The sequence below is a fragment of the Rattus norvegicus genome, chromosome 20 (assembly GCF_036323735.1).
Source record: "Rattus norvegicus strain BN/NHsdMcwi chromosome 20, GRCr8, whole genome shotgun sequence".
NCBI lineage: Eukaryota > Metazoa > Chordata > Mammalia > Rodentia > Muridae > Rattus > Rattus norvegicus.
This window is the reverse complement of record NC_086038.1, coordinates 5,278,199-5,298,568: the sequence shown is the minus strand read 5'-3', so window position 1 is coordinate 5,298,568 and position 20,370 is coordinate 5,278,199. Positions and strand designations below refer to the sequence as shown.

General features: G+C 56.6%; 1 protein-coding gene across 2 annotated transcripts; it reads left to right on the top strand.

Moving 5' to 3' along the window:
- The first annotated feature begins 287 nt into the window (after positions 1-287).
- Positions 288-14,294, top strand: Lemd2 (LEM domain nuclear envelope protein 2). Of its 2 annotated transcripts, none has more exons than XM_039098814.2 (9): positions 288-1,172; positions 3,227-3,267; positions 5,394-5,469; positions 7,667-7,743; positions 8,474-8,589; positions 9,912-10,057; positions 10,736-10,837; positions 10,947-11,049; positions 13,143-14,294. In XM_039098814.2, the coding sequence occupies exons 1-9, from the start codon at positions 440-442 to the stop codon at positions 13,291-13,293; spliced, it is 1,545 nt and encodes a 514-aa protein (XP_038954742.1). In that variant the 5' UTR covers positions 288-439; the 3' UTR covers positions 13,294-14,294. The 2 variants fall into 2 exon arrangements, with proteins under 2 accessions (XP_038954742.1, NP_001034121.2); NM_001039032.2 differs by having other exon boundaries at positions 420-1,172; positions 8,510-8,589.
- The last annotated feature ends 6,076 nt before the right edge of the window (positions 14,295-20,370 follow it).

The following is a 20,370-nucleotide window of genomic DNA, read 5'->3' as shown; positions in this document are numbered from 1 at the left end:
CCCGCAAATGGGCTGGATCTCTACTATTGGCGGAAGTTTTCTTACACCGTCGGGCAGCTCATCCATTAAGTAAATCAACATTTTATTGAATGTCTACCACGTGCTAGCACTGCGTTAGGATAAGCACTGCTAGATCTAACAGACAAAGGTAAACTAGAGGGCGGGGGGGAGAGATGAAAGCACCCGCGAGCGCACAGACACCGGTAAAAAGGTAACCAACCCAACCCTTTGGACCTCACCAACATGGCGGCTCCAGGCCGACACAGACATTTTTCATCATGGCGGACAGACCCTTCAGGCGCCGCCCTTCCCAATATGGCGTCCAGTGTTGACCTTCCCATCATGGCGCGCGGCCCCGCCCGCTCCGCCGCGGCTGCCGGCGGGAGCAGTTCCGGGTGCGGTGCGCGCCGGGGGCGGGCGAGGGGGCGGTGTCCTGGCCATGGCCGGCCTGTCGGACCTGGAGTTGCGGCGGGAGCTGCAGGCCCTGGGCTTCCAGCCAGGCCCCATCACCGACACCACTCGCAACGTCTACCGCAACAAGCTGCGCCGCCTGCGGGGCGAGGCCCGGCTGCGTGACGACGAGCGGCCGCGGGAGGAGGCCCGGCCGCGGGGCCCGGAGCGTCAGCGGGAGGAGGCCCGGCTACGCGAGGAAGCGCCGCTGCGCGCGCGGCCCGCCGCGGCCGTCCCGCGGTCGGAGCCCTGGCTGTCCCCGCCAGCCCCGAGCGCGGCTTCCGACACCCCGGGGCCTTACGGCAACTTCGGGGCCTCCGCCGCTCCCTGGGCCGTGAGCCGGGGCCTCTCCTACCCGACCCACACCGGGCCCGGGCCGCTGCGGCGCCGCGCCTCGGTCCGGGGCAGCTCCGAGGACGACGAGGATGCGCGGACGCCCGACAGGGCCGCCCCGGGCCGGGCCCGCCACTGGTGGGTCGCGTCGTCCGCCTCGGCGCGGCCGCACTCCGCGCTCCTCGGCGCCGACACGCGTCCCGGCCTTAAGGGTCAGCGCACGGGCTCCGCGGGCGTGGTGCGGGCCCGACCCGAGGCGGGCCGGCGGCTGGAGCGCTGCCTGTCTCGGCTCCTGCTCTGGGCCAGCCTGGGGCTGCTGCTCGTCTTCCTGGCCATCCTCTGGGTGAAGATGGGCAAGCCCTCGGCGCCACAGGAGGCGGAGGACAACAGTACGTCCCGGGCCGGCGCAGGGGAGGGCCCCGGGCACGGGTGTTCGCCCCCCGCCCCAGACCACCGAGTCCCCGTCGCGCCTTGTGAGCCACGACCGTCTTCTCACCTCCAGACCCTCACTTTCCGTCTCCACTTTCTGCTCTTTTCTGTTTTCCCCAGTCTTTCTATAGAGTCTCCCTTTCAGCCACTGCAGGGAGCAGGTTCTTCATGGCCTCTGGGGAGGAAGCTCCACGCCCACTCAGACAGCCCACCCCTCTTGTCTTCCTCCCTTTTGACTTCTTGCTCGTTCACACTTGAGAGACCCTCTGAAGGCTCCAGATTACCCCCCCCCCCCCAGATTCTGGGAATGCCTGCTCTTGTGGTCCCAGCTTTGTAGCACCAACACTGGCTCATTTGTCAAAAGGAGTATGGGCCTGCCTGTGGCACAGGCGTGGGAGAATTCCTTTAAGCTTAAACTGGTACCACTGGGGTGCTTATGGGGCTGACAGCACCCTCGGGCTGTTCTGGGAGAGGACCTCAGGCAACTTACTAGACATCTCTGCCCACACTCAGATGACTCTGCATCCCTTGAGTGCCTCCTGAACAGCTGAGGACTGGTGTCTCCCAAGAAGGATTTTTGCCTCTTACTCTTGGTTCTAACAAAAGAAGAAAAACACTTCATTTTTATGAAAGTCCATCCCCCTGGCATAAGAGACTATAGTTAGGGTCCGTCTCCCATACGTCAGGCAAGCATGTTGCCACCAAGCTACAGTCGCTCGCTAGCTGACTTTTGAAAACTACTTTGAAGCAGGGCCTCCCTAAATTACCTAGGCTAACCTCAAACTCACTCTAGTTCAGGATGACTCCAAACTATGATCTTGCCCTACCTTCCCCCAAGCCGGAATTATAGAGCAGAATCGTCAGACCCCGATCGATCGTTTTGATACAAATATAGGTATAAAATGACAGCTCGTTTTATTTTTGAAGCGTGCCCGTGGTTAACACTGTTGCTAGCCTCGAGTCAGGGTCATATCTTCCCCCACTGAGGAGTAGCTGAAATACCGGGCCAAGCTCAGCCGTTGTCTTAGGTGTTGTGAGGAATGGAGGTCTGGGCGTGTGCGAGTCTGTTCTGCTCCATGGCTGGAGCTGTTAGCCACCCTGGGAATAGTTTCCGGGTCTGCTAGAGGCTAACAGAGGTGAGTGCTGGCAGTGCTCAGGGGATGTCGTATAGCGTTGGGTGCTGCTGTCTGCTTACGATGTAAGACCATCTAGAGTTCCCTCCTGTGATAGCATTCATTCTTACTTGACATACCGTCGTTCACAGCTCGTAAAATTTTTCTGTATCTTGTCTTGTTTGAACCTAACTCCCCAGTTAAGCAACAAAAGCCGCTGGCTGGCTGGCTGGCTGGCTGGCTGGCTTCCTTCCTTCCTTCCTTCCTTCCTTCCTTCCTTCCTTCCTTCCATCCATCCATCCATCCATCCATCCATCCATCCTTTCTTTGTTTTTGTACTTGTTTTATGTGTATGGGTGTCTTGCCTAATGTGCATCTGCACCACCTGCATGCAGTACCCATGGAGACCAGGAGAGGGCGATGGTGACTCCAGAAATGGAGTTTCTGGCGGTTGTAAGCAGCCGTGTAGATGCTGGGATTCAAACTCAGGCCTCCTGCAAGAACAGCTGAGCCACCTTCAGCCCTTGTTTTGTTTCTTGAGACAGCATCCTCTCTGTACCTCAGGCCAGCCTCAGACTCGTGGCAGTCCTCCTGTGTTAACCTCCTGAGTGCTGGCCTTACAGCTGTACATAGGAAGACCCATGCAATTCCATTTTCAGGACCAGAAACAGAGGTTAAGTTACCCAGGAATCGGTGGCTGCTGGAAAGGCCCTAATTACCAGTGTCCTGACCCAGCATGAGGAACCCTTGGGTCTTGGAGCCTGCACTGTACTGGCCACTGACAGATGGATCTTCCGGTCTCTACCTTTGTGCCAGCCAAGTTTTGCTTCCCCTGGGTCTTGAGAGGTCTCTCTGTTACCCAGTCCCACTTTTAACCTTTCTCTTTCTTTTCTTGGTCTCAGTGAAATTGTTGCCGGTGGACTGTGAGAGAAAAACAGATGAGGTAAGCTTGATCTGCCTTCTATTAGTCTTCCTGAGGACTCTGAGCTCTGCCAAGAGATAAATTGGCCCAGATCATGAGAGGATCATTTTCAGGGAGAGCTTCCCAGAATGCACTAGAATCACATCATGTTCTGTGATGTTTGTGTCAGATTCAATTCTGGGAGCACAGCGGTACTTGTAATTTGGAAGGGCGAGCTCTTTGGGTCCAGCCCTGGGCTTGTTACAGAAGCACCCCTATCAGGGGGAGCATCCAAAGCCTTCGATCTGCCGCAGTCAGTCCAGGGAGATGGGGGCGGGTGTGCACTGTCCTCCAGCCTGCAGTGTGGGAATGAGGCTGTCAGCGTCTAACCCTGAGAGACCACAGCGTGTGCCTTGCCTTTTCTCTGGCGTGCTTCCATCTCTGACCATGTTCAGATTCCTGACCCAACACATCAGGGGCCGGGTTGAAGGCACGTGGCAAGGGGAAATTAGCCCTCTTACCCAGTGTGTTCCGTTTGTTTTATGAAGCCCTCGCATCCCCCACAGATAATGTTGGGAGAAGGTGAGTGGTCCTCGGCCCGCGAACCATGTGAGCAGCGTTAACGGTTCTGAGGACGATGAGGCAGTAAATTTCAGGTCATAAATCCTACCAGGAGGAGCTGTGCGCTACCAGAGGGCATGACTTACTACTCTAATTATTAAGTGTGGGTGCCAGGACTCTGCAGCCCAGGGGCTAGCCAAGAAATGACACCCCTGCACTGACTGTTCCCCATTAAGGAAGGGCAGCCTGCTGCAGACACGGTTTCATTTTCCAGGCTGCTGATGTATCCTGTTTGTGGGTGTTTTACGACATCCCTTATTGCTCTCATCCACGAAACATCTTTGATTCCCAGTTGTTCTGCAAAACCAGGCTCATAATAAGTTTAATCTGCTTTCTGTCATAAAACTGGGCCGATGGTTAGACAGTATGTTCCAGAAACAGGCAGCCAAAGAGAGGAGCAAACGCAGGAACTAGAAAAATAGAACTTTCCACGCAACCCTCTGATGTTCTTCTCTCATTTAGTTAGACAAGGTTCCTAGTTCTAGTCCCGGTCCGGCAGTCTATAGAGCAGGTAGACCCCATTGAGGGAAGAATATGATTGCCCCTGGCCTTCCCGTGAAGCACTCAGACAGATGCCCTGCAGGACCGTGCTAGACCACAGAGCTAGCAAGCTGTACCCGTCAGCTGGCCGGGGCTCTGGGCTCCAGACACGCCAGATCTGTAACCAATCCTGCCTCTGCGATACAAAAGCAGAGTCTGGGCCATATCCAGGCAAGACTCATTTTCTGGCTACTTTGGACACCCTTGGCCTTTGTGACAGACGGGTCCAGGAGCCCACAGCCAGGGACCTGCTTTCAGGTCCCAGTGAGGTTCTTGCTGAGTTTCCTTTGGGTGGCCTTAGTTCACCCAAAATCCAGATAAGCATTTAAGTATCAGGTAAGTGTTCTTAGTCTTCTCGGCCGCAAAGGAGTCTGACGCTGTTTTTCTTTCTCCCTCAGCTGCGGAGAATACAGGGACAGGCTGGGAAGGGTGTGTTGTCTTAGGCCATCTTCCCGTCTCGCACCGTCTGTCCATCCAGTGCAAGTGGCTGATGTGTGGGCACCATTGAGTCCCCCTGCAGCCCTTCCTCAGGCAGGCCTCAGACCTGCAGTCACTGACACTGAGGCAAGCCCTGGTGCCATTCCTTGCCTGAGCCGTGGGTGGCCATCCCTTTGTTACTGTGCTGTCTCTGCTCCACAGAGCCAGTCACTCAGCACCTCTCTCCCTGCCAGCTGCCTGCAGATGCATTACTGTCATAGAGACTAGGAGCTGGGGCTGAGCACGGGGCTCTGTTGGTAGAGCGATTGCCTGGCGTGCATGAGGCCCTGGGCTCTGTTTCCAGCACTGCATAAAACGTCACAGTGCCTGTAATCCTGGTACTCAGCGGGTGGAGATGGGAGGATTAGAATTCAAGATCATCCTTCACTGTTTCTTGGCCAGCCTAGTCTAAATAAGACTGCCTCAAAAAGCAAAAAGGTCCCTAGATTAGAGGAGCTCCTTGCTGTCCAGTGGATGTGGTGGTCTGGCTGCAGACACCGGCTTCACCGGTTTCTCCCCCTGCCTTTCAGTTCTGCCAGGCCAGGCAGAAGGCGGCCCTGCTGGAGCTGTTGCATGAGCTGTACAACTTCCTGGCCATCCAAGCAGGTGAGTAGCCACCATGACCCCGCGTAGTCAGGCCAAGCCAGCCCAGCACTGTCCTGCCTCAGCTGCACACCCCCCACCCGGGCACATCCTTTCAAGCCCTGTGGGGCTCAGTACAGGCCTGGATCTTGCTTCTCAAACTCTTCTTTGGGTCCACACAAACATGGGCCTCTTGGCAGGTGTGGGGTTCTGTCCCATCGTGCTTTGGGGCCTTGTGTTGGTTGGAAGGGAACCAGACCTTGGGAATCCCCTGGACCTGAGTCTCGCCCTTGTTGATAGGAAAGCCCCGGTGGTTTGGTGGCAGCCGGAGGCAGAGGTGCTCTGTCCCACCCTAGGTCTGAGTAGCTCTTCTCTGTCCACCTTCCAGAGCTGGTCTTGGCTTATGCCATCAAGGGCCCAGGTACCTGCTGCCTTTAGGGCGAGAGCTGACTTCTCAGTGCAGCCCAGGGAATGTGAAGCACGCCTCCTTCACCCTGTTAGAGGTGTCCTGGCCCTGGGAGAGGGTGTGAGGTACCTGCCAGAGTCCTGCCCTCAGACTACTTTATAGGCTCCTAGGACTCTGGTGAGAATTTTGGTTTCTTTGAAACACACAAATATTATGGGAATGGATGTTTTCATTTTGGTCCCAGGCGTGGGGTATGAGGCTGCTTCGCTGTCCACCGCAGGTGACTGTGATTTGCCTCGTGCTCTGGCAGGGGAGTGGTTTTGCCTTCTGCAGACAGTTTCTGCGATTGTGTGACATTTGGAATTCTGGGTCCTTTTCAGAGGGCAGATAAATGCTAGGGCCCAGAGCGGGGTGGATTGCTGTTGGCTGTGGTTTAAGTAGTCGTCTGCAAAGAAAAGGAAATTAGCTGTTCTGAGGGCAAAGTTCAAGCTCTACTCAGCAGCACTTCCCTGTGTCCTTCTCTCTGCTGTCTAAGCGTTCGGGGACTCAGGGTGGGAGGAAAGGCCTGAGAGGGTGGGAGAGAGGAGAACCCACAAAGGGACACGGAGCAGCCAGAGGACAGTGGGTCACACACTGCAGGGGGCACAGTGGCATAGCTGGACCAGTCAAGAACGAGCTGTGCTAGGACAGGCTGGCCTGGGTGTGTGCACACAGGGAGGGGTAGGCAGGGAGGGAGCCATGTTAGGAGGTGTGGGTGCCATGTCCCAGGAGCCTGCCCTAGCAGCAGGCACAGAGCTAGGAAGTGACACACTGAGGGAGAGCCAGAGGCAGACATACGCCCAGCAGCCAAGCGATGCTGCTACTGCTGTGTCACTGAAGCAGAGTCATCGTTAAGCCTCATTGACAAAGCTCTGGGGTGGAAAGGGGACAGAAGAAACCAATCAGGAGGCCATCAAGGTGCCGTGCCAGGACAAGACTAGCCCAGCTATGGCAGGCGTGCAGAGAAGCTGCCCTGACCTCAGAGGACACTGAGCCAAGAGCAGTGTTGAGGTAGGAGGGGCTGTGTTGGAATACAAGCCAAAAGCAGCCCCTCTTTGCCCAGTGCACACATAGACCCATACAAGGCAGTGCCAGGCCTGAGTATCAGATTCCTCGTGTGTGCCTCATCCTATGCTGTCCCTCCGGGGCCTAGCAGGAAGCCCTGTGAAGGAGGGCTGGCTGCTGTGGTAGGCCGCGGGTCTGCTGTGAGCTTCTCAAGAGGTGGTCCTTAGCCCAGGCCCCGAAGGCTGGCAGGACAAGCCTCCCAGGGTGCTTAGGGGAGCTGCCTGGCTGTCAGCTCACCCCATAGATGGATTCTTCCCTGAGTTCCTTCTGGACACCCCTCCCCAGGATCCTCTAACAATGGGCTTGGCTTCCAGGTTCCAGCATGTGTCCAGATCAGAGTGTCTGTGGTAGCCGGCCTCCTGCCTTTCTTTCCCAGGCTGTGTATATTTATAGTGCCATTCTGGTACCTTCTGCAGCTCTGTCTGATCCTTCCAGGGATCAGCCACAGACAGAGTTTGGCATTGGGCGGCTTTTCCGTCATTTAATGCAAATCGCTGACCTGCTTTGCGGGTCAGGTTTAATGATCTGGAATCGATCCAAGCTAAGTGGCTTTTGATCTCGCTGCAGAGTGAAGATGCCCCCAGAAGCCGGCTGCCGCTGGGCCACATGCTCCTGATTGGAGCTGATGACTTGATTCTCACTGTATTTTTAGGTCATTTCTGGGTAATTTGCCCACCTCGTCTCTGTGTTTGAGTGTGTCTTCCCTCCTAGGTAATTTTGAGTGTGGCAATCCGGAGAAGCTAAAGAGCAAATGCATCCCTGTCCTGGAGGCCCAGGAGTACATAGCTGTGAGTAGGCTGCAGCGACCATGGCGGCTCCCCATCCCGGGCACACTGCAGCTTCCTATTGATTTCCCCAGCCCTGCAGGCCTTTTCTCCCCTCCCTTTTCTTTATCCTGTTTGCTTTCTGCCTTTTGGTTTTCTTTCTTTTAAATTTAGTGAGGCGTTGGGCTCCTGTAGAGGGGACGCGGCAGAGCTGGCCCTGCTGAGTGTGTGCAGGCTTCCGGTTGCACCTCAGGCCCCTCACCAGCTGAAGGGCCACAGCGGGCAGCCCCTTCTTCAGAGACCCTCAAGGGTCGTCAGGGCTGCCCCTCTCTGTCCACATCCCCGCTTCCCCAGGCAGTGGGAGGCACATCCGCCCTGCCCTCTGTCTCCTTTTGGTCTGCAGCTTCCTTTGCCTTCCTTGTGCCTCTCCATGGTAGAATCCTGTAGCTTCAGGGCTGGCAGGGGTCTGAAGGAATATGGAGTTCAGTTTCATTTCATAGATGAGGAAACCAAGGTCTGGAGGGAGTTTCTGAGGCCACACAGCCATGGCTGGTTGCGCCAGCTGTGCCTGTGGCCGGCCGCTTCCCAGCCTCTGTGTAGAGCCCTTCTCACTGCCTCAGCCCCGCATTGCTTCCCTGCTGTGCCTCACCCCGGCTTCCAGCTCTCCTCACCCCATTGCCCTCCCTGCCTGTTTGCTGTGCGTGGGGTGTGGGAGACACAGGAGAAGCTTTCAAGAGTCACGGTGATGTTCCAGCCCCGGGCAGAGCTCACCCCGTCTTCCACCCTGCAGAACGTGACCAGCAGTTCCTCTTCGAGGTTTAAGGCTGCACTGACCTGGATACTGAGCAGCAACAAGGATGTGGGCATCTGGTGAGTGTGGCATTGTCACGGGAGGCTGGGCTGCCACCGTCCTCACTTACCAACAGCAAGGGGCAGGCACGTGCTGCTGCAGACTGGAGAGCAGCACTGTCCAGTCCAGGTGATGGGATCCGAGCCCGCTGGCCAAGGCGTCCTGCTGGGGACAGGGATGGCCTGTGCCTTCCTGGGCTGCAGCTTGACCTGTGTAGTGAGGCCTCAGCTTTATTCAGTCTGGAAAGGACGTGGGAACTGCTGGGCTCTGTTCTGACCTGGTGTCCCCTGAGGTTCCTGCCCTGTTAGCACTGAGAGCAACCCTCTTGGGGGCAGGGTGTGCCAGCCAGCCTTGCAGAAGGGGCGGAGCCACACAGCCCCTTCCCCTGCTTCCCATCAGAGTCTGTGTTCCGGTTCCAGCTTCTGATATTAACACACACTCTGGGGTTTTGTTCTCCTCTCCTCTAATCCACCACATTACTAATTCCATCACAGCGCATCCAGCACGGCCCCTTGGGCATCTTGGCCTAAAGCTCGGTAACTGGATGCATGGCACGATTAAGATCCAATGGCTTAAACAGCTGCCCGGAGCGGCTCGGCCATCTTCCTGCGCTGGGGAAGGCGGAGGAGAGTAGGATTTTCTCCTCCACAGCACTCACTGGAGCTGCCAGCCTGGGAGGACGATGGCACTTGCCTTTTCCTGCTGGAGGCAGCTGGGAGGGTAGTGAACAAGCTCACACAGCCGGGGTTGAAACCGGGGAGCAAGGAACGGGGTGCCACACAAGTAGTGATTCCAGAGACACCAGTGTGGGCATGGCGTGCCTGCAGATCCCCACATTGTCTCACCAGCCACTCAGTTGGGGACACGAGGGCAGGGGTCTGGCCCTGGTGTTTCCTTGTTGCCATGGGCCTCATAGGTGCTACCTGCTCTTTACATGCTTAAACAGCTTTTGTGTCTGCTTTTCTGAGGAAGAGAGGCACAGCCTCCCGGGTTCTGTCTTTCAGTTCTTGCCACATGCTTGCAAAACCAAGGAATCAGTAAACATTTCCATTTCTCTGTGCTGGGAGGTGGGAATCCAATTTACAGCTTAATCTTCTGCATGCTGAGAGAGGCTGTCAACGACCCGGCAGAGGGGGAGGCCACTTCAGCGGCAGGGGTTCGAGCTGGCTGCCATCTTTAAAGCTTCCGTCTTTCTAAGTAGCCAGCGTGGGGAATTGCAGGCCAGAGTACGCCAGGACCGCGGCTGTTCTGTGTGAGCAGAGAAACCGTCCCTCCTGTGCCCTCCCCTGCTGCTGTGAGTGGGGCTTACACTGCAGTGTTTACAGCCCATGTCCTGTTTCAGGCTGAAAGGGGAAGACCCATCTGAGCTAGTGACCACCGTGGACAAAGTGGTCTGCCTGGAGTCCGCCCGGCCCCGGATGGGCATGGGCTGCCGCCTCAGCCGCGCCCTGCTCACCGCGGTTACCCATGTGCTCATCTTTTTCTGGTGTAAGTCCCCATGCTCAGTCAGGGACACTGAAGGGGCCTCCTCACCCAGCACACCTGAGACTGGCTTGTAAAACCAGAGATAATTGGCTGGCCTCTGCCCTGGGCCCCTTTACCCTTGGGGCGTGGCGGCTGGGTCTGTATTATAAGTAGGTATGTCCTCGGGTGGGGCAGGAGCCCGTCGGCCTTCCTGAGGTGCATGGGTCCTGTGGAAGTCTGCGACTTCCGGTGGCCCAGTCAGGGTTCTGGTGCACAGGCCAGCCCCACTCCTGAGGTGCTGTGGGACCTTGGCCTAATTTTACTTCAGAAAGCTGCAAACCTCCGCAGAGATGGGTTAAGGCAGGGAGGATGCAGAGTAGGAGGGGGGAGAGCCTGGCTTGCCTCCCTCCAGCAGCAGTATCCTGAGGCGTCTCTTAAAAGGAAAAGGCTGTGGCGTGGAGATGGTAACCTTCCAGGTGGGGTGGGACAGACATGGCTGCCCTGTGCAGTGCATCCCCATACGGAGCTGTCAGGGTCTTGGCGTGCAAACACCTGCATGTCTGAGGCTGTGCAGCACAGCCCATGAGGGAGAAAGTGAGGTGAGGCTGAGATGGCTTGGGGTACCTGGGACAGCGACACCTCGGGTGACGGCAGCCTGTCCTGTCCGGGCTCAGTTAGGGGATGGTGTTCCTTCTGTCCCAGGCCTGGCCTTCCTGTGGGGGCTGCTGATCCTCCTGAAGTACCGATGGCGGAAGCTTGAAGAGGAAGAGCAGGCCATGTATGAGATGGTGAAGAAGATCATAGGTGTGTGTCCCCCAGCCTGCGGGGGGAGCCCAGGCCCACCAGCCCCACCGGCCCCGCGGGGGGAGCCCAGGTCCACCGGGCGATACTAACTGCTCCTCCCTCTCTCCAGATGTGGTTCAGGACCACTATGTGGACTGGGAACAGGACATGGAGCGCTACCCCTACGTGGGCATCCTTCACGTGCGCGACAGTCTAATCCCCCCACAGAGCAGGTGAGTCCTGAGGCTGGGGTGACCTCTGAGACCCGTGGGAGGGAGCCAGCCGCCAGGATCACTTTGCTTAGCCTCCCGTGAATGGCTGCCTGTCCCCTGCTGCTGGCCAAGCAGGAGGACCAAGCTGTCAGCAGTCCTCTGCAGACCGAGTCCCCTCAGTGGTTCCAGCTGTAGATGGTCTCATCCATGAGTGAAGTCCTGCTCTCTGTGCCTGGAGCAGCCCCCTCCCTCCTCGTGGATGCTATCAGCCTGCTGGTGTCTGTCACTGCTGACAGAGAAGAGGTGGACTTCAGGCACTGTCTCCCAAGCCAGAGAAAGCCTCCCCGCAGTCTTTGGGAGCACTTTTGGGTCCCATGGACCAGCATCAGAGTCTCTGAGTCAGTCACTGGCAAGGAGAGGGAGGGAGCTTTTCAGACTTCGTGACCACGACCCTGAAGTCATACACTGGGCAGTGGGGACGGGGCGTCTGGCAGGGTCCTCCCTGGTGTCAGTACAGACTGGGCTGTTCACTGGCTGAGTGTCACCTGCCACACATGTGCCACCTGATGCTCAGAGCTTACGCATTCTCCCGGTCCTCATGTGACCCACAGACTTGAGAACAGTGGAGGGCCTAGGTATGTTGAGGAAGGCCGGGGTTTGGGAAGGAAAGGGACTTGCTCAGACTGCTGTGGTAGCCTCCTGTGCAGCCAGGGAATCGGAGGAGGACAGCCTTTGCAGGTCTGGGCGTTTGTTTGTTTTGTTCATTGAAACAGAATCTTATTTTGTAGCCCAGGCAGGCCTTGAACTGATAACCCCTGTGGAGTAGCTTCCTGAGTGCTGGGGTCTCTGTGCCCTGCTCCTGGGTCATTCTCAGCCTACTCGGAGGCGTCAGGGCGGAGGACCACTACCAGCAGTTTTCTTGTGAAGAGTCCTGGCTGCTCTCCAGCAACTGCATGCATTTGGCAGTTGCTGGGTCCCACCTCCCCGCAGGCTGCAGGCAGGGAGTCCCTGCCCACGGGCGGCCACTGCTTCTCTGCAAGGTCAGCCCTGTGGGTCCACAGCTCTCCGTCTCCGAGGGGAAGCCATTTGCTGCACCCAGACTCCTGCCCAGCTCCTGGCCCTGCTGCGAGCTGTGTAGCCAGCCTGTGTGAGCCTCGTTCTCATACGGTGGGACTGCACTGCCTTGCAGAGGGCTGCGCTGTACGGCCCTACTCACACCACAGGGCCCCGCAGCTTCTCCCGTGTTTGCTGATCACTTACCGTGCACAGGTGGAGAGCCAGAGTCTACACCGCAGTGGAACGTTAGAGCAGGAGAAGGAAGCATAGGAGGCCATGTGACAGGGACAGGGGACAGGTGCTGAGGCGGTAGGCTTGAAGTTGGGCACGGCAGTTCCAGGCACACGACCACTGGACAGTGCTGCTGGCCATGTGACTTACCTAATCCCGACACAGGCCAGAGCTGGCCTGGCACCCTGACTGCATCATGTCGCCTAGAGCTCAGGCTGGGTGCGGCTGTACAGAGCTGAACCCCTACCTGCCAGGTAAGGGCTCACTCGGGAGCCTCAGGGGAGACATGAAGACCCGGCAGGGAGCTGATGGAAGCCGCAGGCAGGTCAGGCCCTCGGGGACCTGGCCTGAGGTTGGCATCTCCTCCAAGCTCTGAGTCTGTAGCACTCTGGGTAATCAGTGTCCAGATACGCAGTAGTGCAGGGACAGGGACATGTGCCTGTGAGCAGGGAGTCACATCTGTAGAAGTCAGCCGGGGCCAGTCTGTTCTGTGGACCCCCTTCCCAACAACAAAGACTTGAGGACCATGTGGGGATGGCTTTCCCATCTTCCTCAGTCCATCTTCACACATGCATGTCCTCCTGCGCTATGGGGCTGCATCTGAGCTAAGCACAGCCCCCACGTGGTCCTGGGTACCCACCGCTGCCAGCCCCTTAGTACTGTGGCCTGTGGAATGTGGGAGGTGACGTCCCCAGTGCTCTCTGCAGCCATGTTGGTGCCTAACAACATGTCCACTCTGGAGTAGTGCAGTAGAGCTGACTCACCCCTGTGGGAAGGGCAGCCGAGGTACCATCTGCCTCCTGCTGAGCTCTACCTTCCCCGTGCAGGCGGCGCATGAAGCGAGTATGGGACCGCGCCGTGGAATTCCTGGCTTCCAATGAATCTCGGATCCAGACCGAGTCCCACCGAGTGGCCGGGGAGGACATGCTGGTGTGGAGATGGACTAAGCCTTCCTCCTTCTCTGACTCGGAGCGATAGGACAGGGCCTAATCAGCCAGCCTGGCTTGGCTGTGCCACCCAGCTGGGGCAAGGACACAGACCCTCGGTGCTCATTCACACCTGCCTTGATTGCCCTCCTGGTCTCCATTCTGGGACACATGGGCTTACTTAGGGGAGCCAGGAGAACGGGGAAGCCCCTCCTCTATGCCAGTATTACTGACAGAAGGGAGAATGGCTTGTTCTCCCTGGATAAATCCTGGAGGTTCTGCACTCAGCTAGACAGCAGACAGTGATCCTGAAGTCCCTCGCTTGGGAGGTGGGTCGGGTGGTGGGCTGGGGTAGCAGGGGCCTGGGGAAAGCTTGGCCCATGTGCCTTTGTGCTGTTCCCAGCGAGCTTAAGGGTGAGGGGAGGAATCCCGCCCCACTCCTGCATGGGCCTCTTTGTCCAGAGGAGGAGATGTTAGAACTTACAGAACAGAGGCGGCTGGGATCCGGAAGGGGCGGAAGCTCCAGCCACAGCTGCCTGTGCCTCAGTGCATCTCACAGGTCAGCAGTGCAGCCTGAGCCGGGGTGGAGCACAGCCTCATCACGACTGTGACCGGGCCTCTCCTGACCGGCTGGCCAGAACAGATAGGGTGCAGCATCATGGCTGCACACTGCCCTCTGCAGGCCTCATGGAGCAACGTGGGCCATTAGCACTCTGCTAGGGAAGACCTGCTCCAAAAACACCCAGTGGGAGGCCTCATTGGCTGAGGGAGGCTTTCCAGCAACTGGTCCAGCGGGCCTCACCCACAGCAGCTGGAGTAGCCCCTGGAGGTGACGCAGCTGCCCCTTTTGGACCTATTGCTGTTCTGTTTCTTAATAAAGTACCATCTCCGTCTAGCCATACGTTCACTGCCTTGTGTCTGGGTGGCCGCAGGCCTAGGGACTAAGCAAGCAGGTGCCCGCGGCAAGGCCTGTTCGCACAATCCGGCTCCAGCCAGAAGGCTTTTGTATTGAGGGTGGAGTGTCAGAAAAATAAAATATTTATTGAGAACGGATGTGGTTTTGTTTGTGGTGCTTCCTCTGTCCCCCAAAGTAATGGTGAGCGATGAGGCTGGGCAGGAGCAGGCAGCCCTGGCCCTGGGCCTCAGGTAAGCTGCTGAAAGCCACGTGAGCTGGGACTCAACACTAGGCTGACAGCTCCAGTCCCATGTTGACCTGCCTGCAGCCCCAAAGCTTCCAGGGCTTCTGAGTAGAAGAGCTGAGGGAAGCAGCATGGAGCTGGTGAAGCCCTTGAAGGAGTCATGCTGGCCATCTCTGGGCCCAGCCATTGGTGATGGCTTCCAGAAAACCATGGAAAAAGCAAGCTATTGGCACCTTCTCTTCACAGGGTCCCGAAGGCTAGTGGCCCAGAATCATCAAGGTAACCTAGCTGTGTGCTGTGGTCACAGCCAGTCTTGGTCTCCTTCCTGTCTGCCCCTGGCCCCATCCGACTGACCATGTGAGCCTTTGGGCTCCTGCTACACACCTGCTGGCTGAGCTGTAGCAGGCCCAGTGCACAACTTGGGAAGAAGCCACCTCCTCTGCCTCTGTGGAAGGTGAAAACACTTCCCTTGGCATGTTTTGTCTGAAGTGGTGGAAAGAGTAACCCATGGCTCTGTGCCCAGGAAGGAGGGCAGAAGCCGGGGTAACAGGAAGCAACAAAAGGCCCCAGAGCCAGGCAAGCATAGAAGCCTGCGTCTCATCAGCTCTGCTCAGCCTCGCCTTGCTTTTAAACAGCTCTCCGAGGACAGCAAAGGGCCATGGCATTTGTTAGAGGAGGGGCTAGGGTCATCCCAGCCACAAGGCTGTGACCTGGAAGGACTTTGAGTTGTTTGTTTGTTTTTTCCTTTGTCTTTTCATGATCAGTGTGTGGCACTGAAGAAGTATCAGGAAGGTAAGGGGAACTGTACCCCACAAATCTCAGCATGAACATGCACCCAGGAGCTCTGAGCTACCTTCCAGAGCCTCTCAACTCAGGACGAAGGTAAACACAGCCATCCGTCACTGGTTTGTCATACGACGCGGGTAGCAGCTGTTCCCCTTAATTAATGCACCATTGACTTTGAGCTCAAAAAAATCCCTGTGCTGAGGTCCACGTGTAGACTCAAATCCATTATCCTGCTGGCCTCTCCCAGACAGAAGGGACAGGAGAACATATATGTCACCCAACTGTCCCAGAAAGTTCTCCTTGGGACATGTCCCCAGAAGAGGGTCCCTAGGACACACGAGGGACAGCAGAAGCAGACAGCTGGATGGATGTGGTGCTACTCTGCACGTTTGCCCAGAGGGGGCCAGCATGGGGCAAGCATCCGTAGGAGAGCCCTGCTGTGGCTGGCTAGAGACCCTGAGCAGCCTCTCTGTGCTGTAGCAAACAGCCAACGTGTGTGTGTGTGTGTGTGTGTGTGTGTGTGTGTGTGTGTGTGTGTGTGTGTGTGTGTGAATCCTCCACACTCTACCTGGACCCCACCAGCCCACTCATGCCTGTGGGTCTTTGCGGTCACTGCTCACCTGCTCTGTGTCCCCCAGATCCAGAGGCTTCACCCCCCTCCTTCAGGCTTGCCTCCCTTACTTTCCCTGTCCGAAGTTACCCCTACACCCCACGCCTCCCAAATCTTCCCTCTGCTGCAACATCTGGCTTGCCACATATTTTTTTTAAAGATCATTTTAAATACATCAATGTATTTAATTGTGTGGGCTTTTGCTTGTAAATATGGATACAGGCGGTGAGCTGTACAGCCTCGGAACTGGGACCTGAACTCATGTCCTCTGCAGAAGCAGTCAGTGCTCCTAACTGCTGAGCCATCTCCCCAGCCCCTGGCTTGCTACAAATTTTACTTAGTGTCATTGGCCACCACTGCACCAGTCTCTGTTTCTCATGGCCGTGTGTGTCTTTGATCCCTTCCCCGGAAGTATGTGCCCCAGTCTGGTACACCATAAATATTCAGTCACTAAACAGAAACCTCCAGCCCACCAGAAGAGCTGCGCTCTGAGCCTCTTAGGTCTTAACCCTCCAGCTTCCCTTCAGACTGACTTGATTTTGTTTTCTATTTTCCTTGTTAACCTGAGGGATTAAGTCCTCTCCTCTTGCCTGCTGAGAGCCTACTTAGCCCTACCCATCGCCTTGGAGGCACTGCTCCTGCTGTCTGCCTCACTGGAGGGTTGGTCCATCCTGCCCGTCCCAAGGAGAACATATCTGCTGGCTGCTAGACCAGCCGGGTCATCGTCCTAGGTCAGGAGCAGGTGTGTCGCTGTCTTATGAGGGGAATGTGGACAGGGCCCTCACCTCACAGAATGCACAGGACTCCAAGAATGAACAGCCATGGTACATCAGGAGAGCGCTGCCCACTGAGTGCCCAGGCCTGGAAGATGAGGGATGCAAGTCTCTGGTACAGAGAGAGGAACTGAAAGAATGACAGATGGACTCTGAGAAGCAAGACCAGGAGATGCTTCGCTGGTGACGGCAGCCCGGCTTCTGAGCTGCTTCTGTCTCATAAGGAGACAGGGGAAAGTACAGTAATTTTCTTCAATGAAAACAGGCAACAGAATTCCCTTTGCCTCGTTCCCCTGGCAATTAAGCCCTTCTCCGTAAATGAAATGATTTGGTTTTCATGGGGACTAATTTAAGCACACTGGAAGGACCGCTGAACTTTCTGATTGCAATACCAGCATGTGCAAACAGAGCTGGCATTGGAGCCAGCCTGCCCAGGAGCCGGCAGCCTCAGCAACGGGCCCACTCTGCTCGTCTGAGCCCCTCTGTGGAGCTGACCCTCAGTCCTTGCCAACCCCATCATCTCCTCATCCCAAGTGGAGGAAACCAGGCCAGCTGCATGGCTGTCTTGGAAGTGCCTATGATGCTCAGTGTGCTGACTGCTTAAGACCTCACCCTTGGCCACTCCCATTCTTCTGGGATGGAGGCTCTTCCCTCTGGCTTGAACCTGGGCTCTGAGCTTCCCCGTGACTGCTTTGATCAGTGTGATATGGCCCGAAGGACACTGGCTGGTCCCCATCTAAGACCCCAAGAAGTCTTGTGTCTTAAGAGTTTGTCTCATGAGCCGGAGCCCTATAGAAAGACATCATTGACCTTCTAGGACAGAGCTGAAGGCAGAGATCTGCCACCTGTCCCCGAGAGCGCAGGTGTCCCAGCTGACACACAGGGGTGTGCCAGTTTCTTTCAGTGTGAAAGGTGAGCCAACCCTGAAGGCTGGGCTGAGAATGGAGCCACCTGGACAGGGCTGGGTTCATCTTAAGTTCCTCCGGGCCTGTTTTTGTTACATTTCAATTTGAAGGAATTGAAGACCACTGGGGATGTAGCACTAATGGCAGTTGGTAGAAAAACTGCCCAACCACACGCAAAGCCCGCACCAGGTGACCAGCCATGGCGCTGCACACCTGTAGTTACTTCCATTTAGGTCAAGAGGGGAGGGTCAGAAGTTCAAGGTTATCCTTGGCTAGAGTGTTTGAGGTCAACCGTTTGAGACAGTGTCTCAAAAAAAGAAAAGTATTTATCTTGCAAGTGTGGCCAGCAGGAGGTGTAGGAAAGAGTCACTCCTCCTAAGGTCCCAAGGACAAACCGAGGGGAACTAGGCTTGTGTGTCACGCTGACAAGGATGGGCTTGGGATGGATGCACCTGGTTGTCAACTTGACTACATCTGGAACTAACCAAAACCCCAAAATGGGGCCCACCTGCGAGGTATGAGTGCTTGATTTGAAGGGGGAGAGATCCACTCTGATCCAGATCTTTGAGGTGGGAAGACTCACCTCTAACCTGGCCCGCACCTTCAGCTGGAAGCCTACATGAGAACGCAGAAGAAAGAAGCGTTTGCTCTTCGCCTGCTCGCCCTCACCTTGCTAACAAGTCCATTCCTTCGCTGGCACGAAAGCCTGCTTCTTCGGGATCCCAGCGTATGCTGAAGACCGGCTGAGACATCTGGACTGAGCAACCACTGGATCCCTGCACCTTGCATTCACAGACAGCGGTGGTTGGATTAGCTGGACGGCAGTCTGTAAGTCATCCTAATGAATCCCCTTTATACAGAGAGACTCCTCCTCTAAGTTCTGTTTCTCTAAGAGAACCTGAGAAATAGAGGAACCCACTTGTTTATTTGGCTTCTGGGCAGGGGTTATTTACAAGGGCGTGGTGCTCCTCCCCCCACAGCGCCCCTCCCCCGCAGACCGCTCCTCCCCCACACAGCGCCCCCACCCCCGGACAGCGCCCCTCCCCCACACAGCACTCCTCCCCCGCAGACTGATTCCCCACACCTGCACAGATGGAGCCTCCCCTATTCTTTGACCTGTATACGCTAGCTCTTCCCTGCAGCCATGTGCAGTTAGGGGCGCCATTGTATACAGTGGGTGGTAGGGAATGGACTGGATAATCAGCCTAGGATCGATTTATTCTTTCCACCATTCTGAAAAGGGAGGGGGGTCATGGTCAACAGGCCTGGCTGGAATAATCCTTTTTGGGAGAAGGACCAGCTGAACCCCCCTGTAATTGCAGTTGCTTGGCTCTGAGGACAGTCACCCACAGAGGTAGTACACAGTCCCCATCTTGCAAGACCCCCGCCGTCCACCTATTTCCCTTGGCGATTTCTCCAGTGAGCACATCAGAGTGTCAGGCCAGAGAACTGGCCTGGGACTGGACTCTGAGCTCAGGAACAGGTCTTGGTAACTCTCTGGACACCTCTCCTGCTGGGGATGATTCCGGGCGGCTCGTCCCCCAAAGCCATCGTGTTTCCAGGGGATGGGTGGACGAATGATGCAAACAAAGGTCACATGTGGAAACTGAGCTCAGATAAAGCAGCATGTGGGTGCCTGTATTAGCTCACAGAAGCCAGTCCTCTGGGGCACGGTGGCCGGTCCATAGACAGGGAGGTCTCATGATGCACGTGCGTCTGGCATCCCACATTTGGGGGAAGAAGGGGAGATTCCTAAAGGTAAGGATGGAGCAATGTGACCAGCAGAAGCACATGAGGGGACATGTGCAGAGAGCAAAAGCCTTGTACGGAGCTGGGGGCATCCTGTGCAGCGGCTCAGAGGAGAGCTTCCCAGGGGACTGTGAGCTGTGGGAACTTAGGTGGCAGGAAGGGACAGGAAGAGTCGACACACACAGAGAGAACCCAAGGGCGTCTGTCAAAATCCTGGCACAGGAGAAAATCAGGATCCCCCTCTCCCTGTGAGATTAGAGTCAGCCATATGATACTGTGACATATGACTGGAGGTGACATGACATCTCAAGGCAGACGCATTAACCTGAGGCAAGGGGAAGGTAACCGCCGGTGTGCCGTGTCTGGAGGCTGCAGAATGGACTGGAAGAACCAAGCAGCTCTGTCCAGCTGCAAAGACGGCTCAATGGTTGATTAGCAACACTCACTGCTCCTGCAGTTTGGTTCCTAGGACCTACATCACGTAACTCCAGCTCCAGGGAAACCCAGCGCCCTCTGCTGGCTTCCACATGTATCGCACTCGTGCGCAGACGCACACAGGCAGGCAGGCAGCGGGGTCCGCAGGCAGGAAGGCTGCCTTAACCGTGCAGCTCTGCGGAAGAAGCCACACACTACCACAGCCACCCACCTACCACATCCTGGGTGTGGGTGGTGGATCCATACACTTGCAGCAAAGCTAAGACACGAAGGCGGCTGGTCAGCTTGGCCCTGAGTCTAGACAGTAGGACAGACACAGCAGGCTACAGAGACAGCCAGGTCTGGCATCAAACATTCCAGGACCCACAGTTCCTAAGGGCCCAGCCTCCATGCGAACGGGTGCCTCGGATCCCTGAGGGGCTCTTAATGGTAACTGAATAAGAGATGAGCCCGGCTGGCAAGAGGGAAGGGTGAGCGCGCGCGCGCGCGCGCGCGCGCGCGCGTGTGTGCCCATGCAGGCCAGCCTATGCTTCAGGAGGGAGGAGGGGTTCCTCAGAGTCAAACGTGCTTCATGTACTTTATCAAATTTGCAGATGCCACAGAGCGGGGTGGGGGTGGGGGTGGCCAATATGCCAGAACACAGCAGCCGATCTTCTGGGATCTAAAGAGGAGTTGACAGGCTGGAGCGATGGGGTACATCTAACAGGATGGAACTTAACAGAGACAAACGTG